The sequence below is a fragment of the Oncorhynchus gorbuscha genome, linkage group LG18 (assembly GCF_021184085.1).
Source record: "Oncorhynchus gorbuscha isolate QuinsamMale2020 ecotype Even-year linkage group LG18, OgorEven_v1.0, whole genome shotgun sequence".
NCBI classification, from domain to species: Eukaryota; Metazoa; Chordata; class Actinopteri; order Salmoniformes; family Salmonidae; genus Oncorhynchus; species Oncorhynchus gorbuscha.
The window spans coordinates 45,524,898-45,551,766 of record NC_060190.1 but is presented as its reverse complement, the minus strand read 5'-3'; the positions used below and the strand labels follow the sequence as shown (position 1 = coordinate 45,551,766).

The window sequence follows — 26,869 nt, the reverse complement described above, 5'->3', positions numbered from 1 at the left end:
AATTCAACTCGTCGTGTTTGGAGGACAAAGAATGCTGAGTTGCATCCAAAGAACACCATACCTACTGTGAAGCATGGGGGTGGAAACATCATGCTTTGGGGCTGTTTTTCTGCAAAGGGACCAGGACGACTGATCCATGTAAAGGAAAGAATGAATGGAGCCCTGTATCGTGAGATTTTGAGTGAGAACCTTCCATCAGCAAGGGCATTGAAGATGAAACGTGGCTGGGTCTTTCAGCATGACAATGATCCCAAACACACCGCCCGGGCAACGAAGTAGTGGCTTCGTAAGAAGCATTTCAAGGTCCTGGAGTGGCCTAGCCAGTCTCCAGACCTCAACCCCACAGAAAATCTTTGGAGGGAGTTGAAAGTCCGTGTTGCCCAGCAACAGCCCCAAAACATCACTGCTCTAGAGGAGATCTGCATGGAGGAATAGGCCAAAATACCAGCAACAGTGTGTGAAAACCTTGTGAAGACTTACAGAAAAGGTTTGACCTCTGTCATTGCCAAAAAGGGTATATAACAAAGTATTGAGATAAACTTTTGTTATTGACCAAATACTTATTTTCCACCATAATTTGCAAATAAATCTTCTTATTATCTTCTTATTTTGTCTGTCATAGTTGAAGTGTACCTATGATGAACATTACAGGCCTCTCATCTTTTTAAGTGGGAGAACTTGCACAATTGGTGGCTGACTAAATACTTTTTTGCTGCTTCTACAGCAGCAGGCAGAGGAGGGGCCGGTGTATATATGTTTGTGAGAAGGAGAGTGAGACTAAAAGGTAGCCACGATGGCTTGCGCTAGTCATACAAATTTGTAACATTAGATGCTGGTTCTCTTATAATCCCTTAACAGTGCCTGTCTTCACTGCATCAAATCGATGTAGAGAAGATAGAGTTAGCCAGCCAGCTAGCCAGATAGCTAGCTAAGTTAGCCAGCCAGCTAGCCAGATAGCTAGCTAAATTAGCCACCCAGCTAGCCAGATAGCTAGCTGAGTTAGCCAGCTAGCTAAAATTTAAGCTATAATGTGCTGTGCTCCGCATCCTTGTGAACATATAACACCATGATTCAGAACAACAGCCCTCGTGTTGGTTGTTCGTTGTAGCCCACTCCTTCTCATTTAGCGAACCTTTAATTCCGTAATTGTTATTACATTTTCTATTGATTAGAAATGTCTCACTTCACTTTCTAGACATGGAACCTCTGACTGTAGAGCAGATTTGATTGGCTGACAAAATCAACCAGACTCTGACGCTACTAAACCTCTAACAGAGAACTCCTAACTGAGGAGAGAAATACTACAACAAAGACCTGTGTATTTTTCCCAGAACAGATCCTGTCTAGAAAAGGCACAGAGTTTTTCCGTGGTCAGGTCAAAGTTTAGATAACATGGTCAGGAAAAACTCATGCCCTATTTATGGAGTATTCATTTATGACTATCTGGATATCAGAAATCTTGGACAACACCGGGTCTTTCTTTCATCATCGGGGCAGCGTGATCGACTTGTAGCCTATTCAGCTCTCTCCTCCATGCATTTACTTGACAGCTACAAAGCTCGGCAGCATATTTCTTTGACATGTTATCCATTGTCACTGCGAGGCCTGCCAGCAAGGACGTGTAGCTCCATTCATATTTCCAGCCAGAGGAAAAGCTACTTGAGGGAACTGTACTGACTAACAGGAGGCTGTGTTGTTCGGTTTTCAGCCCTGACTGGTGCTCCCTAAAGCATGTGTTGCTTGTTTCCCCCATTCACATTCCTGCTGACACACACACACACACACTCCGTAGTGTGTGAATGGAGGCTGGCAGCGCGGGTTGGGTCTCACCTCTAGGAAAGCCTGCCAGGTGTAAACAGGGGTCTGGTGTTTGGGTTAGACCTCAGTCATCTCTGCTATGTGCTGACACAGGGCCAGATGCTGCTCACACCAGCAGGGGCCCATGGGTGGTTAGGGGGCCAGGGGGTACCCTGCCCTGCTCTAACTTAACCCTACTGCTGCACTACTACTCCACAGGCCACATGGAACTTATTTATGCCCGACAGAGGTATACAAATCCAATGTGCTGGAATACGGGTCAGCTGATAATGGAGCTTCTCAAAAAACATCACAAATCGGGATACGAAAGATGGAATATGGAAAGGATAGAGGAAAATTGGTTTCTTTCACTCATTTCAAAGGCTCAGGTGAAAACTGTTTTGAATGTGGTCGTAACCTTAAGCAAAAGAGCAATGAGATCTGGTGTTATTTGTATATGATTAGGATCTTAGAGAATGGACAATTGACATCATGCCCATTACTGGTCAGCAAGCGAACGATAAAAGATAGTGCTCATTTGTATCTTCAACTCTGAACACATGAGCACAGGTGATAAGGAGAGGAGTAAACAGAGAGACAGGTGATAAGGAGAGGAGTAAACAGAGAGACAGGTGATAAGGAGAGGAGTAAACAGAGAGACAGGTGATAAGGAGAGGAGTAAACAGAGAGACAGGTGAAAAGGAGAGGAGTAAACAGAGAGACAGGTGATAAGGAGAGGAGTAAACAGAGAGACAGGTGATAAGGAGAGAGAGGTGATAAGGAGAGGAGTAAACAGAGAGACAGGTGATAAGGAGAGGAGTAAACAGAGAGACAGGTGATAAGGAGAGGAGTAAACAGAGAGACAGGTGATAAGGAGAGGAGTAAACAGAGAGACAGGTGATAAGGAGAGGAGTAAACAGAGAGACAGGTGATAAGGAGAGGAGTAAACAGAGAGACAGGCAGACAGACCTTCTTGAAGAGGCGGATGACGTCCTCGCTGATTTGGGCGAGGCGGACGATGACATTGTTGGTGTAGATGTCGTTGAGGGTGGCGTGGTCCCTGCTTTCCCTCCTGGTCTGGTTCAGTACCAGGTACCAGCAGTTCACACTGGACAGCAGGTGCTGGTCTTTCCTGAACACAACACAGACAAGAGGTGACGTTAGAGTGATCAGCAAAGGGTTACTGTAACATACTGTACATACATGCGCTTGTCTCTGCTTTCATCATTTCTAAGGGCTACTACCTGATTAGCGTGTCTATTCAACGGGCTCAACACATCGGCATATAAAGAGACAAAGTTGATGGTCAGAACAAATATCTGTCTGTCCCACAGCAGAAGTCTTCGACTTCACCCTAATAATTTATTTTGTGCACCAGATGGACTTGACAGGTTGATGACTTGCCATTAAGTTAAGCATAGCCCATCCCCGGTGAATATGAGTGAGCAGCCTATATTGCCCAGGGTCGCGCTGGGTAGACAACACACAGGCAACACAACACACACACAGGCATTGTTGGAGTAAACAAATAGGGCTTCTGAGACCGATTCCTGTTCCAAGTAAACAATACAGCTGCTACATGATCCCATTGTTGGCTGACTGCAGAGACTTAACCACACTGACATCACACTACACTCTCGCTTTCTCTGCCTCTCTCTCTCACTTATTCCCCCTCACTTATTCCCACTTTCTCTTTCTCTGCCTCTCTCTCTCACTTATTCCCCCTCATTTATTCCTACTTTCTCTTTCTCTGTCTCTCTCCATCTAATTCCCTCCTTATATATCTCTGTTCCCTTTCCGCCATCTCTCCCTCCCTCCCTCTCCCGCTCTCTTTCCCTCCCTCTACGGCACATGTCAATCTCATTCCATGGAGGGCCGGACTTGACTGATGAATTAATGTCACTAATTAGTAAAGAACTCCCCTCACCTGGTTGTCTAGGTCTTAATTGAAAGGAAAAAAACAAAAATCTGCAGACACTAGGCCTTCCATGGAATGAGTTTGACTCCCCTGCTCTACAGTGATGGCGCTAGCCTAGAATAGACGCCATTAGTTTCTCCTCGCAGCGCTCCAGTTTGACACGGCATTGATTGCTTAAATCCTTAACGCTGGTTACCATAATGACCCTGAGAGGCATGGGCTCTGACTGAAGCGTAATCAGCTTTCACTACATCCCCCTCCAGTATATGTTCACACACACACACACACACACACACACACACACACACACACACACACACACACACACACACACACACACACACACACACACACACACACACACACAAATGCCCCCCCCCACACACACAGACACACTGATAGCAGCAGAGGGTTTCACTGAGCCGTGGTGAAAACTGCACATGTACTTGTTGCAAAGAAAAATCATGAGCATTAACATCAAAGGGTCCCCTCTACAGAGAGCTTCCGCAATGCTAATCACCTCTAAGAAGCTGATATATGTCTGCTCTAGAGTGCTGTTACCATTATCCCCCCACATACCCCCACAGCAAGACACCACAATGGACACAGCTAATATACTGTACAGCCATATGGTTCTACCACAACCATATATACATACTCTCTAAGAATCCGGTCAAGATGCTATAGCAGGTCAACTCACCGTTTGAGGAAGGATGCTCAGTGCGAAAAAGAAGTTAGACAGAAAATGGATGTGTCTAATATTATACTATGAAAGCAGGTTTTCAGACTTCTGCATTTGCTGAGACAGGTCTGATTGAGCATTCTCCAGCTGATCACGGTTTAAAAAGGACTTTTACAGGTTTGGAATCAAAAGGAATGGGAAAGTAATTTGAATGAGATGAGAATCTCCCAATTAAACCAAATTGGGGACAGTTCAATAATCAAGAGGTCACTAGTGATAATAGAATGATTAAACTGAACTTTCTGTTGCTATGGCAAAGTGATTCATTGTCTCAGGGAGACTAGATAGAGGAAACAATAGACCGGGGGTGACTCTCTAACTACATTAAAAACTCAATGTGATGAATCATGTTTTCCTTGCCTTCTGGGATGGCCTATTTTCTGTCTCAGCACAGCCCTCATTCCGTAACAGTTCCGGTTGAGTGAACTATCTGGCTGTTAGAGTCGTAGCTCCTCGCTGTGTAATTGGTGTTTGTGGATGAGAGGCCTAGAGACCAGGCACCTCTATCCTCTCCTAATCCCTTAGAGTGGCCAGAGATGCTTAATCCCTTCCTTAAGCACAACCAGGCTCTCTCACACACACACACACACACACACACACACCAATGTATTCCGGCGCCGACTGAGATGGCCGCCTCGCTTCGCGTTCCTAGGAAACTATGCAGTTTTTTGTTTTTTTACGTGTTATTTCTTACATTAGTACCCCAGGTCATCTTAGGTTTCATTACATACAGTCGAGAAGAACTACTGAATATAAGATCAGCGTCAACTCACCATCAGTACGACCAAGAATATGTTTTCCGCGACGCGGATCCTGTGTTCTGCCTTACAAACAGGTCAACGGAATGGATCGCATGCAGCGACCCAAGGAAACGACTCCGAAAAAGAGGGGAAACGCGGCGGTGTTCTGGTCAGACTCCGAAAAAGGGCACATCGCGCACCACTTCCCAGTATTCTTCTTGCCAATGTCCAGTCTCTCGACAACAAGGTTGATGAAATCCGAGCAAGGGTGGCATTCCAGAGGGACATCAGAGACTGCAACGTTCTTTGCTTTACGGAGACATGGCTTACTGGGAAAACGCTATCCAGGGCGGTGCAGCCAACGGGTTTCTCCACGCATCGCGCCGACAGAAACAAACATCTCTCTGGTAAGAAGAGTGGCGGGGGCGTATGCCTCATGACTAACGGGACATGGTGTGATGAAGGAAACATACAGGAACTCAAATCCTTCTGTTCACCTGATTTAGAATTCCTCACAATCAAATGTAGACCGCATTATCTTCCAAGAGAATTCTCTTCGATTATAATCACAGCCGTATATATCCCCCCCAAGCAGACACATCGATGGCTCTGAACGAACTTTATTTAACTCTTTGCAAACTGGAAAACATTTATCCGGAGGCTGCATTCATTGTAGCTGGGGATTTTAACAAAGCCAATCTGAAAACAAGACTCCCTAAATTTTATCAGCATATCGATTGCGCAACCAGGGGTGGTAAAACCTTGGATCATTGTTACTCTAACTTCCGCGACGCATATAAGGCCCTGCCCCGCCCCCCTTTCGGAAAAGCTGACCACGACTCCATTTTGCTGATCCCTGCCTACAGGCAGAAATTAAAACAAGAGGCTCCCACGCTGAGGTCTGTCCAACGCTGGTCAGACCAAGCTGACTCCACACTCCAAGACTGCTTCCATCACGTGGACTGGGATATGTTTCGTATTGCGTCAGATGGGAATATTGACGAATACGCTGATTCGGTGTGCGAGTTCATTAGAACGTGCGTCGAAGATGTCGTTCCCATAGCAACGATAAAAACATTCCCTAACCAGAAACCGTGGATTGATGGCAGCATTCGCGTGAAACTGAAAGCGCGAACCACTGCTTTTAATCAGGGCAAGGTGTCTGGCAACATGACTGAATACAAACAGTGCAGCTATTCCCTCCGTAAGGCTATCAAACAAGCTAAGCGTCAGTACAGAGACAAAGTGGAATCTCAATTCAATGGCTCAGACACAAGAGGCATGTGGCAGGGTCTACAGTCAATCACGGACTACAAGATGAAATCCAGCCCAGTCACGGACCAGGATGTCTTGCTCCCAGGCAGACTAAATAACTTTTTTGCCCGCTTTGAGGACAATACAGTGCCACTGACACGGCCTGCAACGGAAACATGAGGTCTCTCCTTCACTGCAGCCGAGGTGAGTAAGACATTTAAACGTGTTAACCCTCGCAAGGCTGCAGGCCCAGACGGCATCCCCAGCCGCGCCCTCAGAGCATGCGCAGACCAGCTGGCCGGTGTGTTTACGGACATATTCAATCAATCCCTATACCAGTCTGCTGTTCCCACATGCTTCAAGAGGGCCACCATTGTTCCTGTTCCCAAGAAAGCTAAGGTAACTGAGCTAAACGACTACCGCCCCCGTAGCACTCACTTCCGTCATCATGAAGTGCTTTGAGAGACTAGTCAAGGACCATATCACCTCCACCCTACCTGACACCCTAGACCCACTCCAATTTGCTTACCGCCCAAATAGGTCCACAGACGATGCAATCTCAACCACACTGCACACTGCCCTAACCCACCTGGACAAGAGGAATACCTATGTGAGAATGCTGTTCATCGACTACAGTTCGGCATTCAACACCATAGTACCCTCCAAGCTCGTCATCAAGCTCGAGACCCTGGGTCTCGACCCCGCCCTGTGCAACTGGGTACTGGACTTCCTGACGGGCCGCCCCCAGGTGGTGAGGGTAGGCAACAACATCTCCTCCCCGCTGATCCTCAACACGGGGGCCCCACAAGGGTGCGTTCTGAGCCCTCTCCTGTACTCCCTATTCACCCACGACTGCGTGGCCACGCACGCCTCCAACTCAATCATCAAGTTTGCGGACGACACAACAGTGGTAGGCTTGATTACCAACAACGACGAGACGGCCTACAGGGAGGAGGTGAGGGCCCTCGGAGTGTGGTGTCAGGAAAATAACCTCACACTCAACGTCAACAAAACTAAGGAGATGATTGTGGACTTCAGGAAACAGCAGAGGGAACACCCCCTATCCACATCGATGGAACAGTAGTGGAGAGGGTAGCTAGTTTTAAGTTCCTCGGCATACACATCACAGACAAACTGAATTGGTCCACTCACACTGACAGCGTCGTGAAGAAGGCGCAGCAGCGCCTATTCAACCTCAGGAGGCTGAAGAAATTTGGCTTGTCACCAAAAGCACTCACAAACTTCTACAGATGCACAATCGAGAGCATCCTGGCGGGCTGTATCACCGCCTGGTACGGCAACTGCTCCGCCGTCAACCGTAAGGCTCTCCAGAGGGTAGTGAGGACTGCACAACGCATCACCGGGGGCAAACTACCTGCCCTCCAGGACACCTACACCACCCGTTGTTACAGGAAGGCCATAAAGATCATCAAGGACATCAACCACCCGAACCACTGCCTGTTCACCCCGCTATCATCCAGAAGGCGAGGTCAGTACAGGTGCATCAAAGCTGGGACCGAGAGACTGAAAAACAGCTTCTATCTCAAGGCCATCAGACTGTTAAACAGCCACCACTAACACTGAGTGGCTGCTGCCAACACACTGTCATTGACACTGACCCAACTCCAGCCATTTTAATAATGGGAATTGATGGGAAATGATGTAAATATATCACTAGCCACTTTAAACAATGCTACCTTATATAATGTTACTTACCCTACATTATTCATCTCATATGCATATGTATATACTGTACTCTACATCATCGACTGCATCCTTATGTAACACATGTATCACTAGCCACTTTAACTATGCCACTTTGTTTACTTTGTCTACACACTCATCTCATATGTATATACTGTACTCGATACCATCTACTGTATGCTGCTCTGTACCATCACTCATTCATATATCCTTATGTACATGTTCCTTATCCCCTTACACTGTGTATAAGACAGTAGTTTTGGAATTGTTAGTTAGATTACTTGTTGGTTATCACTGCATTGTCGGAACTAGAAGCACAAGCATTTCGCTACACTCGCATTAACATCTGCTAACCATGTGTATGTGACAAATAAAATTTGATTTGATTTGACCTTAGTCATCCAAGCAACAAGACTCCATTCACAAGGCTCTCTGTCAATAGTACCGTACTCCTCCAAATGTTTCGTCAAAAAATGCTGAGCAGGCACCTCCAAACTTTAATCCCTGATAAAATATTAATCTGCTCGTAAAGTCACTTATTTTCCCTGAATATTAAAAAAAAGTCAGTTGTTTACCATGATAGGAGCTCAGGGCGAGAGACAGACAGACAGACAGTAACGGCTCTCTTCTATCTCCTCCTCTGACGAAGAGGTAGAACAAGGATCGGACCAAAATGCAGCGTGATGATGATTCATAATATTTTAATGAAGGAAAACTATACATACAGAAACTACCAAGGCGTGACAGAATCCCCCCACCCCAAGGTGCGGACTCCCGGCCGCACACCTAAACCCAAGGGTAGGGTCCGGCTGGGCGTCTGTCCACGGTGGCGGCTCCGGCTCGGGACGTGGACCCCACTCCAACCAAGTCTTAGTTCCCCTGTAACGCGTCCTTTGATTGGCGACCCTCGCCGCCGACCTTGCCCTAATAACCCTCACCAAGGACCCCACTGGACTGAGGGGAAGCCCGGGACTGAGGGGAAGCCCGGGACTGAGGGGAAGCCCGGGACTGAGGGGAAGCCCAGTACTGAGAGGAAGCTCAGGCAGGTAGTTGGCTCCGGCAGATCCTGGTTGGCTGGCGGATCTGGAAGAGTCTGGTTGACTGGCAGATCTGGAAGAGTCTGGTTGACTGGCAGATCTGGAAGAGTCTGGTTGACTGGCAGATCTGGAAGAGTCTGGTTGACTGGCAGATCTGGAAGAGTCTGGTTGACTGGCAGATCTGGAAGAGTCTGGTTGACTGGCAGATCTGGAAGAGTCTGGTTGACTGGCAGATCTGGAAGAGTCTGGTTGACTGGCAGATCTGGAAGAGTCTGGTTGACTGGCAGATCTGGAAGAGTCTGGTTGACTGGCAGATCTGGAAGAGTCTGGTTGACTGGCAGATCTGGAAGAGTCTGGTTGACTGGCAGATCTGGAAGAGTCTGGTTGACTGGCAGATCTAGCGGCTCTGGCTGCTCCATGCAGACTGGCGGCTCTGGCTGCTCCATGCAGACTGGCGGCTCTGGCTGCTCCATGCAGACTGGCGGCTCTGGCTGCTCCATGCAGACTGGCGGCTCTGGCTGCTCCATGCAGACTGGCGGCTCTGGCTGCTCCATGCTCTGGCTGCTCCATGCAGACTGGCGGCTCTGGCTGCTCCATGCAGACTGGCGGCTCTGGCTGCTCCATGCAGACTGGCGGCTCTGGCTGCTCCATGCAGACTGGCGGCTCTGGCTGCTCCATGCAGACTGGCGGCTCTGGCTGCTCCATGCAGACTGGCAGCTCTGGCTGCACTAAACAGGCAGGAGACTCCAGCAGCGCAGGAGAGAAGGAAGGCTCTGATAGCGCTAGACAGGCGGGAGACTCCGACAGCGCTGGAGAGGCGAGGCACACTGTAGGCCTGATGCGTGGTGCTGGCACTGGTGGAACTGGACCGAGAACACGCACAGGAAGCCTGGTGCGGGGAGCTGCCACCGGAGGACTGGTGTGTGGAGGTGGCTCTGGATAGACCGGACCGTGCAGGCGCACTGGAGCTCTTGAGCACCAAGCCTGCCCAACCTTACCTGGCTCGATGTCCACTCTACGAAGAGCTGGTATGAACCGCACCGGGCTATGCACCCGCACTGGAAACACCGCAGGCAGCCATAGACTATGCTAGACAACCCTACTCAACCACAATCCCAATACCTACTAAACCCCAATACAAAAACACACCACAAAATAAACCCATGTCACACCCTGGCCTGACCAAATAAATAACGAAAACACCTAAGACCAAGGTGACAGACAGACAGACAGACAGACAGACAGACAGACAGACAGACAGACAGACAGACAGACAGACAGACAGACAGACAGACAGACAGACAGACAGACAGACAGACAGACAGACAGACAGACAGACAGACAGACAGACAGACAGACAGACAGACAGACAGACAGACAGACAGACAGACAGACAGACAGACAGACAGACAGACAGACAGACAGACAGACAGACAGACAGACAGACAGACAGACAGACAGACAGACAGACAGACAGACAGACAGACAGACAGACAGACAGACAGACAGACAGACAGACAGACAGACAGACAGACAGACAGACAGACAGACAGACAGACAGACAGACAGACAGACAGAGAGCTCCAATGCTCTGTGACAAAGCAGCCTATTCATTGTGACTGACGTTCAATGCAGCACTGAAACTGCCAACACTGCAAAAACCCACCCACCCACACCACGAGACCATAACTATAAGCAGAGCCTCCGAAAAGAGACATCTGAGAATCTGGCCAGGCTGTTTCTCTGTGCTGTGGGTTAAACCCTTTTCCTGAGGGAAGAGACAAAAGGACACAGGCTCTCTTCTCCCCAGCTGCCTTCCTCATTTCACAGAAACTTGGAGCAAAAAGACAAGCAATTAAGCCTGTGTGGCTGCAGCAGGACACATCTCTGCTCTGAGAGAGAGAGAGAGAGAGAAAGGGAGCTGATTATTTTCACTGAGTGATAAATGCAGCCCCGGTTTTATAGTAATGGAACAGTGGGTTGTAAACCCACAGGTCACAACTCTAGCATTACTATAACAGTGCCTCCTTATCAGACAGACAGTATGATCCTAAATCAGACCTCAGTAAGCTCAGGCGGTATACCATACATTCAGTATACTAGGGTATTTGGTTTTTCAATACCATCAATATTGTCTAAACTATTTCTTTGAAGTTTTACTTTACATTTTAATATTTGTAACTACTTTTTAAGTAAATAGCTGCAGTTAACTTGTGCAATATGTTAGAAGATTGTGTTCTTCATTCCAACTATAACATTATTTTACATGATGAAGCTTACCGTAGTTCAGTCACGTGTTTGTTTGTAAATGGCACATCTGGATAAAGCGGGAGCAGTTGAGTCCAGCTGTGTATTGACAGGGGTCAACAGTGTGGGTTTTATTCAATTGAGTGATCAGGGACATGCAACTACAGTTTTCCTTAACAGAAAATATATTCGTGTAACACATTCGGCAGAAAATAGCTTCATTTCCATCAGTTAACAACAGATGTGCAACGCTATTTTGCTGTCAGCTACACAAGTATGCTAAATGAGCAAGTCATTTTTGCAAAAACTATGCATGGACATCATATTTCTGTTTATTGTAGAAAGAATGTAGCCAGATACATTTCCTAATGTTTTTCTTAAAGTTACTCTTGCATTTTACCATAGAAAAGTAGGATGGCCACAACGAAAAGTACCTACACATCAGTTGTCTGCTAATAAAATGTCCGTGCGTGAATTCTCATTTGAGTGGAAATTCGTCTGATGCCAAGCAGAGGTTACAATAAAAAGCATTTTAGATATGCGTTACAAAAGACGTCTTACGCATGGCATCTTTTTTCCTATGCGCATTTTCATGGAATAGTTCCATTTCAATAATAACCTTTTAGTTTCGGAAAAGCATGGTCACGTGGTTAATCATAACATTCTAAAAGTTAAAAGTCACCTCAAGATCAACAGCCTTTGTAATATGGCATCTAAAGAAATTAGCGCATGGAACTCATACTCTATAGGCCAATGCAGCAATAGGCCTATAACTTGCTCTTTCACATCGAGGATTGGTGATTATCAAGGGGGACATTGTTGGAATGATTTCTCCAATAAATTTTTCCAATAGTGAGAAACTAATTAATTAATATATTATCATTCATTAGCAGTCCATGTTAAAAAACAACAACACTTTACCTCATTTCCGTGCAGCAGGCCAAGTATGTCTATGCGTGTTCAGGCGCGCGCACTCCCTCAACATTATTAGGACAGTGGTTGCAGTCCAAACACTTAAAATACACACCTTATCCCCTCAGCCCTCAAATTAAGTGAACACTTCTGATGACGTCTGACGAGTATATGTAACGGTATAGACTTTACGTTCCGTCCCCTAACCCCGACCTGGGCGCGAACCAGGGAGGCTCTGCACACGTCAACAGTCACCCTCGAAACATCGTTACCCATCGCTCCACAAAAGCAGCAGCCCTTCCAGAACAAGTGGAACCACTACTTCAAGATCTCAGAGCAAGTGACGTCACCGATTGAAACGCCACTTGCTGGCCTCGCCGCTAACTAGCTAGCCATTTTACATCGATTACACTCACCCCCCTTTAGACCTCCACCCGCAGCAACCAGTGATCCGGGTTAACAGCATCAATGTAACAGTATAGACTTTACTTCCGTCCCCTCGCCCCGATCTGGGCACGAACCAGGGCCGCTCTGCACACGTCAACAGTCACCCTCAAAGCATCATTACCCATTGCTCCACAACTTCAAGGTCTCAGAGCAAGTGTCTTCACCGACTGAAACGCCACTAGCGCGCACCACCGCTAACTAGTTAGCCGTTTCACATCGGCTACATATACAATTGAATAAAATAAATACATAATACATTTAAAAAAATAAAAAAAGAGGTGAGGGAGGGAGGAAGGAATGATTTTTAAATGGACAACTCTTGGCCAGAAATTCATCACTCGTTCATCCGAAGATGATTGTGTTTTCAGCCACCAGTAGCTTGTGGTTGCATTATATGCGCTACAGTCAATTATGAGTGCATGTCTACTTATATTAAATATGTAATTATTAATATACGCATACTGTATGATAGCTAGCAAATTAATTAGCTAACTAACGTTAGGCTGCCTAGCTGGAACTTCTGAAGAAGGAAAATGTTTTATTTATACAATTTCCAAAGGACAACCAAACAAAAACATTAACTTTTTAGAGACTTGCTTGTGCCATCATGTGCATTAGTAGCTGACTTTTCTTAGTGGATTGCCGCGAATTGAATTATGGGGAGTTTCAGGCCCAGGAGTGAACATAACTGTACACTCCCAAAGCCGACTAAAACGAGGGCTTATGTTGCAATCTTCCCTTGCTTGGCTAATCATTTGGACCACCAGCCAAGATGGAAACGGGGATTCCCCCAAGGGCATAAGGCGAGGGTAAGTGTATGAGGGTGTGTATTTTATGTGTTTGGACTGCTGCCAGATAAACCAAAACACATGCTCATTGCTCATGTGGAGCACTCCAAAGAAAAGACAATGATTATTTTTTTTTATATATATTTTTTTTACAAATCTTATAAATAGTTATGAAATAAACCAAAACGTGTTTCTCACAAGTGTAGCAGGTTGTGAACTCTGCAAACAATGTTTCCACTCTGAGAATGAGAATGGTAAATGACTGTAATAAATTCATGTAACCAAATGATGGGAATTAACGGTACATTTACTACAGGTGACATATGTAATGGGGAATTGATTAAAACAAATAATCTAAGGGCAAATAACTCACACGATGAAACAATGAATGTACAATAATTGGCGGGAGACAGCCGATACTCGCCTATATCTTTGCCACATACCCCTGCCCTTCTTGCCTCAACATTTTAAATGATTCTCAAGACACTATCTTCACACAGTTTAGATGCTTTTCACTGACAGCTGCAAATAAATAGCTAGGCCTATTGCCATGCAAGCTGTCCAAATTCTGGGGTTCCCAAATAGGCATAGACCTACAAGCTTGTGTATAGACAGGAGTAATTCTATTTATTTGCATTTACTTCCCTATTGGACACAACGCTATGCCATTAATCTCCTGTTCCATTTGTTTTAATTATACATTTTCTTTCCTTTTCCAGAAGCCAAAGGCAGAATCCGAGTCATATTCGCAACCTATCCTATTTGTTGCAACTTTAGATTCCCCCTCTTTCTACGTAAGTTCCTGAAATAGATTTTCATCTCTGTCACATATGGAACTGCTATCACGTGCGCTGTTTAGAATGCTGTTTTCCCACAAGTTATTTTGGCCATTATTTGAAAATTGTTTTATTGTCTGCTTCATTACATGAGTTGCATGTTCTGATGCATTAACATAATCTACAGTTGAAGTCGGAAGTTTGCATACATCGTAGCCAAATACATTTAAACACGTTTTTCACAATTCCTGACATTAAATCCTAGCAACAATTCAAAGTCTTAGGTCAGTTAGGATCACCACTTTATTTTAACAATGTGAAATGTCAGAATAATTATGGGGAGTGATTTATTTCAGCTTTTATTTCTTTCATCACATTCCCAGTGGGTCAGAAGTTTACATACACTCAATTTGTTACTGGTAGCATTGTCTTTAAATTGTCTAATGTTGGTCAAACGTTTCAGGTAGCCTTCCACAACCTTCCCACAATAAGTTGGCTGAATTTTGGCCCATTCCTCCTGACAGAGCTGGTGTAACTGAGTCAGGTTTGTAGGCCTCCTTGCTCGCACACGCTTTTTCAGTTCTGCCCACACATTTTATATTGGATTGAGGTCAGGACTTTGTGATGGCCACTCCAATACCTTGACTTTGTTGTCCTTAAGCCATTTTGCACAACTTTGGAAGTATGCGTGGGGTCATTGTCCATTTGGAAGACCCATTTGTGACCAAGCTTTAACTTCCTGACTGATGTCTTGAGATGATGTATCCACATCATTTATCTCTTCATGATACCATCTATTTTGTGAAGTGCACCAGTCCCTCTTGCAGCAAAGCACCCCCACAACATGATGCTGCCAAACCTGTGCTTCACGGTTGGGATGGTGTTCTTTGACTTGCAAGCCTCCCCCTTTTTCCTACAAACATAACAATGGTCATTATGGCCAAACAATTCTATTTTTGTTTCATCAGACCAGAGGACATTTCTCCAAAAAGTACGATCTTTGTTCCCATGTGCAGTTGCAAACCGTAGTCTGACTTTTTTATGGCAGTTTTGGAGCAATGGCTTCTTCCTTGCTGAGAGGCCTTTCAGGTTATGTCGATATAGGACTTGTTTTACTGTGGATACAGATACTTTTATACCAGTTTCCTCCAGCATCTTCACAAGGTCCTATGCTGTTGTTCTGTGATTGATTTGCACTTTTCGCAACAAAGTACATTCATCTCTAGGAGACAGAACGCATCTCCTCCATGAGCGGTATGACGGCTGCGTGGTCCTATTACATTTACATTTAAGTCATTTCGCAGACTTGCATACTATTATGACGGCTGTGTGGTCCCATGGTGTTTATACTTGTACAGATGAACGTGGTACCTTCAGGCATTTGGAAATTGCTCCCAAGAATGAATCAAACTTGTGGAGGTCTACAATTTGTTTCTGAGGTCTTGGCTGATTTCTTTAGATTTTCCCATGATGTCAAGCAAAGAGGCACTGGGTTTGAAGGTAGGCCTTGAAATACATTCAAATGTACACCTCCAATTGACTCAAATGATGTCAATTAGCCTATCAGAAGCTGCTAAAGCCATGATATCATGTTCTGGAATTTCCCAAGCTGTTTAAAAGGCACAGTCAACTAGTGTATGTAAACGTCTGACCCACTGGAATTGTGATACAGTGAATTATAAGTGAAATAATCTGTCTGTAAACAATTGTTGGAAAATTACTTGTGTCATGCACCAAGTAGATGTCCTAACCGACTTGCCAAAACTATAATTGGTTAACAAGAAATTTGTGGAGTGGTTGAAAAATGAGTTTTAAACTCATTTAAGTGTTTGTAAACTTTCAACTTCAACTGTATATACACACCTGTTCTGAAATGCCTGCAACATCACTAAGCAAGGGGCAACACCAAGCACGCGGCACCATGAAGACCAGGCAGCTCTCCAAACAGTTGTAGAGAAGTACAGATCAGGGTTGGGTTATAAAAAAGTATCCGAAACTTTGAACATCCCACAGAGCAGCATTAAAAAATGGAAAGAATATGGCACCACAACAAACCTGCCAAGAGAGGGCCACCCACCAAAACTCACGGACCAGGCAAGCTGGGCATTAATCAGAGAGGCAACAAAGAGACCAAAGATTACCCTGAAGGGGCTGCAAAGCTCCACAGCAGAGATTGGAGTATCTGTGCATAGGACCACCAAGCTTTACACTCCACAGAGCTGGGCTTTATGGAAGAGTGGCCAAAATAAAGCCATTGCTTAAAGAAAAAAAAGCAAACACGTTTGGGGTTTGCCAAAAGGCATGTGGGAGATTCCACAAACATATGGAAGAAGGACTCTCTTCAGATGAGAAACAAAATGTAGCTTTATGGCCATCAAGGAAAACGCTATGTCTGGTGCAAACCCAACACCTCTCATTCCCCCGAGAACACCATCCCCACAGTGAAGCATGGTGGTTGCAACATCATGCTGTGGGAATGTTTTTCATCGGTAGGGACTGAGAAACTGGTCAGAATTGAAGGAATGATGGATGGCGCTAAATACAAGGAAATTCTTGAGGGAGACTTGTATCAGTTTTCCACAGATTTGAGACTGGGACAGAGGTTCACCTTCCAGCAGGACAATGACACTAAGCATACTGCTTAAGCGACACTCGAGTGGTTTAAGGGGAAACATTTAAATGGCTTGGAATGGCCTAGTCAAAGCCCAGACCTCAATCCAATTGAGAATCTGTGGTATGACTTAAAGATTGCTGTACACCAGTGGAACCAATCCTTGATAAATGGGCAAAACTTCCAGTGGCTAGATGTGCCAAGCTTATAGAGACAACCCCCAAGAGACTTGCAGCTGTAATGGCTGCAAAAGGTGGTTCTACAAAGTATTGGCTTTGGGGGGGATGAATAGTTATGCACGCTCAAGTTGTCAGGATTTGGCCAGGGTTGTTCCGGTTTTGGTCACTAGATGCCCCCATTGTGCTTTTTGACCCTTTTGTTTTCCCTTGTTCCCAGTTATTATTTGCACCTGTGCCTCGTTTCCCTTGATTGTATTTAAACCCTTAGTTTTCCTCAGTTCTTTTCTCTGTGTTGGTATGTTAGCACCCAGCTCAAGCCATGCTGTGAACTTGAGGTGCTGTGGTTTTGTTCTTGTTTATTTTTTATTATTCTTTTGAGGTTTGTTTTTTCTCTGCTGTTCTTACCACTTTGTGGATTTTCCTTGTGTCTTGGAGGATACCGGAGACCCGAGTTCGTAACCGGGTCCTGACAGAAACACAGAGCCAACAAAATTAACCCAGAGGCAGCCAGTACCCAGGACATTTTATCCATGCTGTCCCACCACGGGGGGACTGTCCAACGCCATGAAGCTGCTCTGGTTCAGCAAGAGGCCTTAATGGCTAGACATTCTCGACTTCTGTCGGAGATGCTGACTTCCATAAAGCAGACATCTGATCGACTTTCCCCAGCAACCGCTCCTGCCCCAGTACATCAGATTCAAGTTACGAACTATGCCATCCAGTTCCGCACGGTGGAAGCAGCGAGTACCTGGAACGACGAGGCACTCAGTGTGCTTTTTGAAGGGTCTTTCCGAAACCATCCAAGATGAACTGGCCACTCGGGAACCACTGGACAACCTCGAGTCCCTGATCAAGTTGTCCTCGCGCATAGACCAGCGTCTGAGAGAGAGAGAGAACACAACCGTAGACCTCTCACCCTAGCTCCTATCGGTCCCAGCTCCGAGTCTCCACCTTTATCCTCGCTGGCTCCACCGGAACCCATGCAGATTGGACGCATCTCCCAGGCTGAGAGAGACCGCCGGATGAGGGAGCGATGCTGTCTATATTGCGGCAAACCGGGCCATTTCCGCTCCAGGGAAACGCACTGTCCCGTGCAGACCTGGGAGTACTGTAACGGGAAACATAACCTCCTCCCATCCATCCAACTCCCGCCTGCTCATTCCAGTCACCCTTTCCTGGGACAACCACGAGCTTCCCCTTCAAGCCTTGGTAGACTCTGGAGCCGCAGGTAACTTCATGGATGGTGTCTGGGCGAAGGAGAATGGCGTTCCCTCTGAACCTCTAAGTGACCCCATAAGGGTTACTACATTGGATGGAAGCCCTTTGGGATCTGGACTTGTCACTCGTGTCACTACCCCCTTGCGACTTTCAGTTCCCCAACACCAGGAAGTGATGAACTTTCATCTGATCTCCTGTTCCGAGTTCCCTCTCGTCCTTGGATACCCCTGGCTTCACAGCCATAACCCTCACATTGACTGTTCTGTGGGCACTATCAAGCAGTGGGGTCGTACATGCCTAGCCACTTGTATCTTCCCGAGTTCCCCGAGTTCTCCTCCCGAGTCTCTAGAATCCATCAAACTGTCCCGGGTTCCCGAGTGTTACCATGACCTCAAACCGGTATTTAGCAAACAGAGGGCCACCATGCTACCACCCCATAGACCTTACGATTGCCCCATCGACCTGTTTCCGGGCACCTGCTCCCCCAGGGGTCGGATCTTTTCCCTATCTGGAGACACTGGCTCGAGGGGGCTTCTCACCTGTTTCAAGTGCCTACGGACCACAAAAATCTGGAGTATATCCAGCAGGCGAAGCGGTTGAACTCCAGACACCTATTGGCCCGGGTCGAAGAATCTCAAACCGGACGCCTTGTCCCGAGTCTACGCTCCTGCCATTTGAGACGACACTGACATGCCTGTCCTTCCTGCTGCTAAGATCGTGGCCCTGATCTCGTGGCAAGTTGAGGATACCGTGAGACGAGCTCAAGCTATTGAACCGGGTCCGAAAGGAGGTTCTGCCAATCGGTTGTTTGTCCCCAAGGCAGCGAGGTCCTTCTGTGGGGGCACTCCTCTCGTCTCACCTGTCACCCCGGCGTAGGTCGCACCTTTGAGTTCATCCAGTGAAAGTTCTGGCGGCCCACCATAAAAGAAGACGTTGCCACTTCCATCAAGGCCTGCACCCGTGTGCTGCCAGGGCAAATCTTCTCACCTCCGCCCTCAAGGACTCCTTCACCCTTTACCTGTTCACCACCAACCCTGGTCACCATATCTCGTTGGACTTTATTACTGGCCTTCCTCCGTCCCATGATAATATTACAATCCTTGTCTTCAACGACAGGTTTTCTAAGGTGGCCAGGTTCATCCCCCTGACTAAGTTACCTTCTGCCAAAGAAACGGCTGAGTTGGTAATTAACCATGTGTTCCGAGTCTTCGGCATTCCTCAAGATATTGTTTCCGACAGAGGTCCCCAGTTCGCCTCAAGGTTTTGAAAGGCCTTCTGCCAACTCATAGGGGCCACTGCCAGTCTATCTTCAGGGTACCACCCGGAGTCCATGGCCAAACAGAGAGGATGAATCAAGAGCTGGAAACCGCCCTCAGATGTATGGCCCTTAACAACCCGTCCACATGGTCGTCCTTCATTGTTTGGGCCGAATGTGCGCACAACACGTTGCACTCCTCCTCCACTGGTATGTCCCCGCACGAGAGTCAGTTTGGCTATGCCCCTCCATTGTTCCCGGACCAGGAGGCAGAAGTCGGAGTGCCTTCAGCCTTGAAGTTCTTGAGACGCTGTCGGCTTACGTGGAGGAAGACCCGTCTTAATCTTCTGCGTTCCTCACAGCGGTACCAACAACAAGCCAACAGACGTCGCCGTCCCGGGCCTACCCTGCGCCCCGGCCAGAGAGTCTGGCTCTCCACGAAAAACGTACCGCTATGGGTGGAGTCTCGCAAGCTGTCCCAGAAATACATCGGTCCCTTTAAGGTTGCCAGGAGAGTGAACCCCGTTTCATATCGCCTCACTTACCCAGATCCCTTAAGATTAATCCCACGTTTCACATTTCCTTATTAAAACCTGTTGTGTTTTCTGTTTTTTTGTCTAATTTCTTCTTACTAGTGGTAGGCATGTTGTGTAGTGATACAAAATGATACAACCCCCCCCCCCCCAAATATATTTTAATTCCAGGATGTAAGGCGTGAAGGGGGTAGAATACTTTCGCAAGCCACAGTACGTCAACCTCAATTACCTCGTACCCCTGTACATCGACTCGGTACTGGTGCCCTGTGTATATAGCCAAGTTATTACTCATTGTGTATTTATTCCCCATGTCATTATCTTTCTATCATTTTTCTCTCTGCATTGTTTGGAAGGGCCCATAAGTAAGCATGTCACTGTTAGTCTAAACAGGTGTTTGTAAACAACAGGTGAAGACTAACAGTGAACTGCTTACTTACAGGCACACACACAAAAGAACCCTGCCTGCTTCTGCAGATACTGATGTCATCCAGCTGAGGTTGTAAACCAAAGGGATATGGGACTTACAAGCCTCTCACACTTTCCCTTGGAGAGGAGTTTGATGTTTGCTGTTAACACACCTAGTCTCTCTTTCTGAACCTTTAACACTATAGTTTAACTTGCACGCTAGACCACCGGGGAAAGACTCAGTGATGTGGGCTGTGCAGATGATTAGGAGCTGTACAGTCAGTGAGCTGGTTTGGACAGGTGGGCACACAGAACAGAGGCTGCTTGGTTCGCACTAATGTCCGTAAATTAGAAATGCAATGGTGCAAAGCAATCTGTATAGACAGAATATTATGTATAGTATGTACTGTGGTCTAGCCTAATAAATATTAATTTTAAGTATTTGGTGGAATGCAGATTGGCAGCCCTTGGTCTGCCTCTGCCCCACAGGAAAGTACACCAACCAAGCAACCTCATGCATAACGCTTAGCAGTCTGCTGGGAGTCACTGGGTAGTTGATGCTCTCTCTTATTCATAATATTATGAATAATTAGTGAAGGAATCACTGGCACATGGTCATGAATACTGTGCATCAATTATGAACCTTTCAGATGATGTAGGCTCAAGCTTAATAAGGCTTTCCTGCTGATTGAGTTATCTGAAATCCATTTATCAAATTTACATTTTAGCCATTTAGAAGACACTCTTATCCAGAGCGACTTACAGTGCATTCATCTTAAGACAGTTAGGTGGGACAACCACATATCACAGTTATAGTTGTACATTTTCCTCAATAAAGTAGCTATCACCAAGGTCAGGGGGGAAAAAGTCAAGTGCGAGTGTCAGTTCACGAAGGGATCGGTATTTGGACCGATTAATAAAATGCGATATTGGATTAAATGTTATGGGTTGTAGCTACATATTGCATTGCAGTATGGTCTGGACAGGTTTTGAAAACGAAACAGTACACTGCTTTTACTCCTAATGAAAAACCATGAAATGTCAGTCTCATGTTTTGCAGTAATGTGTACATGTGTTGTGTTTTGAAGCCAGACAGGGAGCTGGACAGAGATTTCAGGCAGCAACATCAAATGGAACTAGGTTTAAGAAAAATAAGGAGGCCACCAGTGTTTGTAGTCAAGCAGAACGAGCGTGGAGGAGACAATCTGGCTCAGCACGATACCAGGACAATCATTAATGACCCCCTCCTACCCACACATGCACACACGCATATACACGGACACACACACCACTTGCACACAGGCAGGCACACACAGGATTGGACATTAATGCAAGATTTATCTTATCTTTCTCAGACAGGTTATGTCTCCTTTCAGTATAACATGAGCTGCTTTCTAATTGCTTGCTTGCTGTTGATAATGCCTGTTTTGACTGATAGACCATATTCAGACATTTTAGTTTAATAGGTGGTGATTAAAATCCCCATTTAATGATAAACCCCAAAACAGTTCCTCAACCAATTTATTTTGTCTGTCTCATAGACATTGAAGATAATTCTAGGAGCAATAGGAAGTTCCCGAAGCCCCACAGATGAAATGGCTTAAAGTGATAGTTCACTCAACAATCAAAGTTTGTTTGATCTTCAAGTGGTCTAATGTGACGTGGACTTATCTTGACGTCTGTTGTGTAGATCCAGCTATATGTAAAAAATGAATGATCATGGCAGCATCATGGCAGTGCAGCTGTAAACTACAGTGGCATTGAGCATCACATCAGTGACTGCTGTCGTAAACTCAGCTCATAAAGCCATATTTGTATGCTATGGGTTAAGTTAATAAGACCGGGGCGGTGACCTAGCAGCTCAATGTGGACCTCTGCCTGGCTGAACAGAGTCTAATTGTGCTGTTTTCATTTCCGATAGTGCTGTGCAGTGTATAGCAGAGGCAAGGGACTGCCATGCATGAGTTGCTAGGCACCGGAGAAGTCATGCTGCTCATGGCCTATCCTTCCACAGAGAGCTGGGCTGCTTTGGAAACTCAGAAATATCCACAGAGGGACAAAATATCAGGGGAAAAACTGAGAGTTGGGGCTTATTTGTATCTAAACTAAAGAGATAGTGAGACCACGGTGAAAGACAGGACACGCGAGTGCATGCATATTTGAGAGGTAGCCAAGAGTATCCATATTACATATGTGTGGTGTGTGACATACAGTGCCAGTCAAACGTTTGGACACACCTACTCATTCAGTGGCTTTTTTTTATTTTGACTATTTTCTACATTGTGGAATAATAGTGAAAACATCAAAACTATGAAATAACACATATGGAATCATGTAGTAACCAAAAAAAGTGTTAAACAAATCAAAATATATTTTATGTTTTAGATTCTTTCAAAGTAGCCAGTCTTTGCCTTGATGACAACTTTGCACACTCTTGGCATTCTCTCAACCAGCTTCACTTGGAATGCTTTTCCAACAGTCTTGAAGGAGTTCCCATATGTGACCCGATTCAGGAAACTAGGCGTATGTCACAAGTCACAACTTCACAGGAGAGCCATTTGAACATAAAAAAATATTTTTGGGGGGCAGAAATGCCTTCTCGAACATGTGAACTTTCATGTGCCTTAATAACAAAATTGTATGCCATCTGTAAATACAAATAAAATTGTTAAGTTACGAGCCTTGTTGGTTAAGCCACAGAAAAAGTGAGCAACCTTACCACTAGCCATGATTGGCTGAGATAATGAGTGGGTTGGACATGCCGAGAGAGTTGCTATATGTCTTAAGCTAAATTGTACTGTTTGCGAGCTAGCTAACATTAGCTGGCTGGCTCCCTAGTTTACAAGTTGATCAACTATCAAAGTGGAATTACTTTCCCATTGTTCCTCAATGCAGTGTATGATACACCATTTTGAGTCTCTACTTTATCCAATGTAAGAAACACCATTTCACATTTTGCTACATAAGACCTAATCCAGGTGGTGAGTCACATATGCTGAGCACTTGTTGGCTGAGGTCAGGTGATTGTGGAGGCCAGGTCATCTGATGTAGCATTCCATCACTCTCCTTCTTGGTCAAATAGCCCTCACACAGCCTAGAGGTGTGTTGGGTCATTGTCCTGTTGAAAAACAAATGATAGTCCCACTAAGCGCAAACCACATGGGATGGCGTATCACTGCAGAATGGTGTGTTGGCCATGCTGGTTAAGTATGCCTTGAATTCTAAATAAATCACTGACAGTATCACCAGCAGAGCACCATCACACCTCCTCCACCATGCTTCACGGTGGGAACCACACATGCAGAGATAATCCGTTCACCTACTCTACATCTCACAAAGACAGCGGTTGGAACCAAAAATCTCAATTGTTTTGACAAATTTGGACAGATTTCCACCTTTCTAATGTACATTGCTCGTGTTATTTGGCCCAAGCAAGTCCCTTCTTCTTATTGGTGTCCTTTAGTAGTGGGTTCTTTGCAGCAATTCGGCCTGATTTACACAGTCTCCTCTGAACAGTTGATGTTGAGATGTGTCTCTGTGTAGCATTTATTTGGACTGCAATTTCTGAGGCTGTTAACTCTAATGAATTTATCCTCTGCACCAGAGATAACTCGGCATCTTCCTTTCCTGTGGCGGTCCTCACGAGAGCCTGTTTCATCATAGCGCTTGATGGTTTTTGTGAGTGCAATTTTCCGGATTGACTGACCTTCATGTCTTAAAGTAATGATGGACTGTCGGTTCTCTTTGCTTATTTGAGCTGTTCTTGCCATGATATGGACTTGGTCTTTCACCGATTAGAGCCATCTTCTGTATAACACCCCTGTCACAACACAACTGATTGGCTCAAACGCATTAAGAAGGAATTAAATTCCACAAATTAACTTTTAACATGACACACCTATTAATTGAAATGCATTCCAGTTGACTACCTCATGAAGCTGATGGAGAGAATGCCAAGAGTGTGAAAAGCGGTCATCAAGGCAAAGGGTGGCTACTTTGAAGAATCTAAAATATACTTTTTTGGTTACTACGTTATTCCATGTGTTATTTCATAGTTTTAATGGTTTCACTTTTATTCTACAACGTAAAACATAGTAAAAATAAAGAAAAAACCTGGAATGAGTAGGTGTCCAAACTTTTGACTGGTACTGTATATACAGTAGTTGTTGTGCCCAGGGTTTATTTACGAAGTGAGGGTCTTTAACAAGGACACTGTCAAAGCTAATTGGTTGAACATTTTTATGGTTGTGTTTGTTTGGGTTAATGGAGTCCAAAGGAAGCCATCGTGGCCCTCATAAAGAAGTGTGTGTAATCAAAATGTCACACTTCATTGTTGCCAACACACAGATCTTGTGTGTGTGTGTGTGTGTGTGTGTGTGTGTGTGTGTGTGTGTGTGTGTGTGTGTGTGTGTGTGTGTGTGTGTGTGTGTGTGTGTGTGTGTGTGTGTGTGTGTGTGTGTGTGTGTGTGTGTGTGTGTGTGTGTGTGTGTGGCCAGACAACTACACACAGCCAAAGACTCTGCGGCTACAGACTTCTAGACGGCTGCTTTACACTGCAGCCCTATGAGTGCGAGTACAGTGGTTCAGGCAGTCTTGGCGAAGGCATTGAGGTGGCAGAGGAAGATGAGATGCTGAGTCTGGTAAGAACTATTTGGCTGGTGCCTGCTCTTCAAGAACTGTTAGAACTGGTCTACTAGAAGCTCTACTATACAGTAACTGTCTTGGTTAAGCCATAGCATCTGCAGCAGCACAGGCCTGTCTACTGTCAACATGGCCTTAGGGACCCTGGTGCAAGCTGCCTGCTCTAAAACAGCTGGCCTCAATTACTGAGTCAAATCCCCATCGAATTCACCAGGGCCTGAACTAAACTGGATGACACAAAGCCCTCTGAAACACACCCTCTACTCTACTGCCTTTTTTTAAAGTTTCATAACTACTGTTGTGATCACTGTTATCACATTCAAATAGTTAACCTTTAGAATGTGTTAAAGATGTAGCTTACAATTACATGCAAACGTTTGGAGTACAAGTACATACTTGTACAGGCAGACGAAGAGGAGTACATTTTGCAGCATAAGACTGCACTTTACTCAAACGCTCCAATGGAAAGGCTGGGGCTAGCTAGCAAGCTGTAAATCTATCACTGGCCGCCCCGAATGGCAGAGAATAATCCATGTATTCATTGATGTGAGGGGAAACAAGGCACAGTCTCGTAGCATGCCTGGCTTCAGCCGTGCCTCGACCCTATAGGATAATACCGGTAAGGCCTGGCTGGCTTTAAGTCCCTCCTCGGCCCAGAGCTACAGGAACAAGAGCTTTATATGGGGAGATTCTGCACTGTGCTGAACATCAGCTTTGCCAATTAAAATTGAGGTTTCATCCAGAATGAGATTACTTTCCTATCGCCTTTGGATGGTTTGAGATTTCTAGTGAGTGAAATCATAATCGCTTGCATATTATAGGAAGGGCATTTATATCCAAAGGCTATTTATTCATTGTAGTGAACCTAAAATGCAGCGGGAGTCGTTTTCGGACAGATTAAAGTGAGAAAAATAGGGTGGAGCAGTTTGAGATCTGTGGAGAAAAACTTGGCAAGAACGAATGTAACTCCATGTGTACTCAACAAGTTCACACGCTCTGAGACAATATAACAAATTAAATCTGCACACCCAAGCAAACACACAAACAGAGTAGACATGCTCTGGCAAGGCAAGTAGACACACAAACACACACTTGCATGAACACACACACACGCATACACAATCCCTCGCTGTTTGGCTCAGTTTGACGCTCGGTGGTCTTTAACGGTGTGGTGGTCTCATCTCTTCATGGGAGGGAAACTCACTTGAACTGGTGGTGCTCTCTGGAGCTGCGGATCTTGTTGGAGAAGCGCTCGGCCAGTTTCTCCAGGCTGCGGGAGTACTCCAGCTGGATCTCAGCCTTGCGGCGGAAGAAGTCCTGCAGGTCCTGTAGCAGCTGGATACGAGACTCGGACTGCTGCTCCAGGCATTTGAACTGCTCCACCAGCTGGTTACGGATCTCTATGCATCAAAACACAAAACAGGACGAGTCAATAAGTCACAACAGAGTCATCATCTCCAGAAAACCAGGGGCATGGGGCTGGATTCAGTCAACCCTGCCGTGTTTGACATCTTTGTTCAAATGTTCTCCCCCAAAAAAGTGTCTTAGTCTGAAAACATTTATCTGAGAAGAGTTTATGTATAATGAACAAAAATATAAATGCAGCATGCAACAATTTCAACTATTTTACAGAGTTACAGTTCATGTAAGGAAATCAGTCAA

General features: G+C 45.6%; 1 protein-coding gene across 3 annotated transcripts in view; it reads right to left on the bottom strand.

Moving 5' to 3' along the window:
* The window catches only part of LOC124003048 (SLIT-ROBO Rho GTPase-activating protein 3-like), a 133,783-nt gene that overhangs the window by 65,380 nt on the left and 41,534 nt on the right, over nt 1-26,869 (bottom strand). For 2 of the 3 annotated variants that reach the window (XM_046311036.1, XM_046311037.1), the window contains exons 2-3: nt 26,412-26,607; nt 2,767-2,929 (exon numbers count right to left, since the gene is read on the bottom strand). In XM_046311036.1, the coding sequence (XP_046166992.1) occupies nt 2,767-2,929; nt 26,412-26,607 (359 nt within the window). The remainder of the gene's footprint in view (nt 1-2,766; nt 2,930-26,411; nt 26,608-26,869) is intronic. The other variant, XM_046311038.1, reaches the window with a different exon arrangement.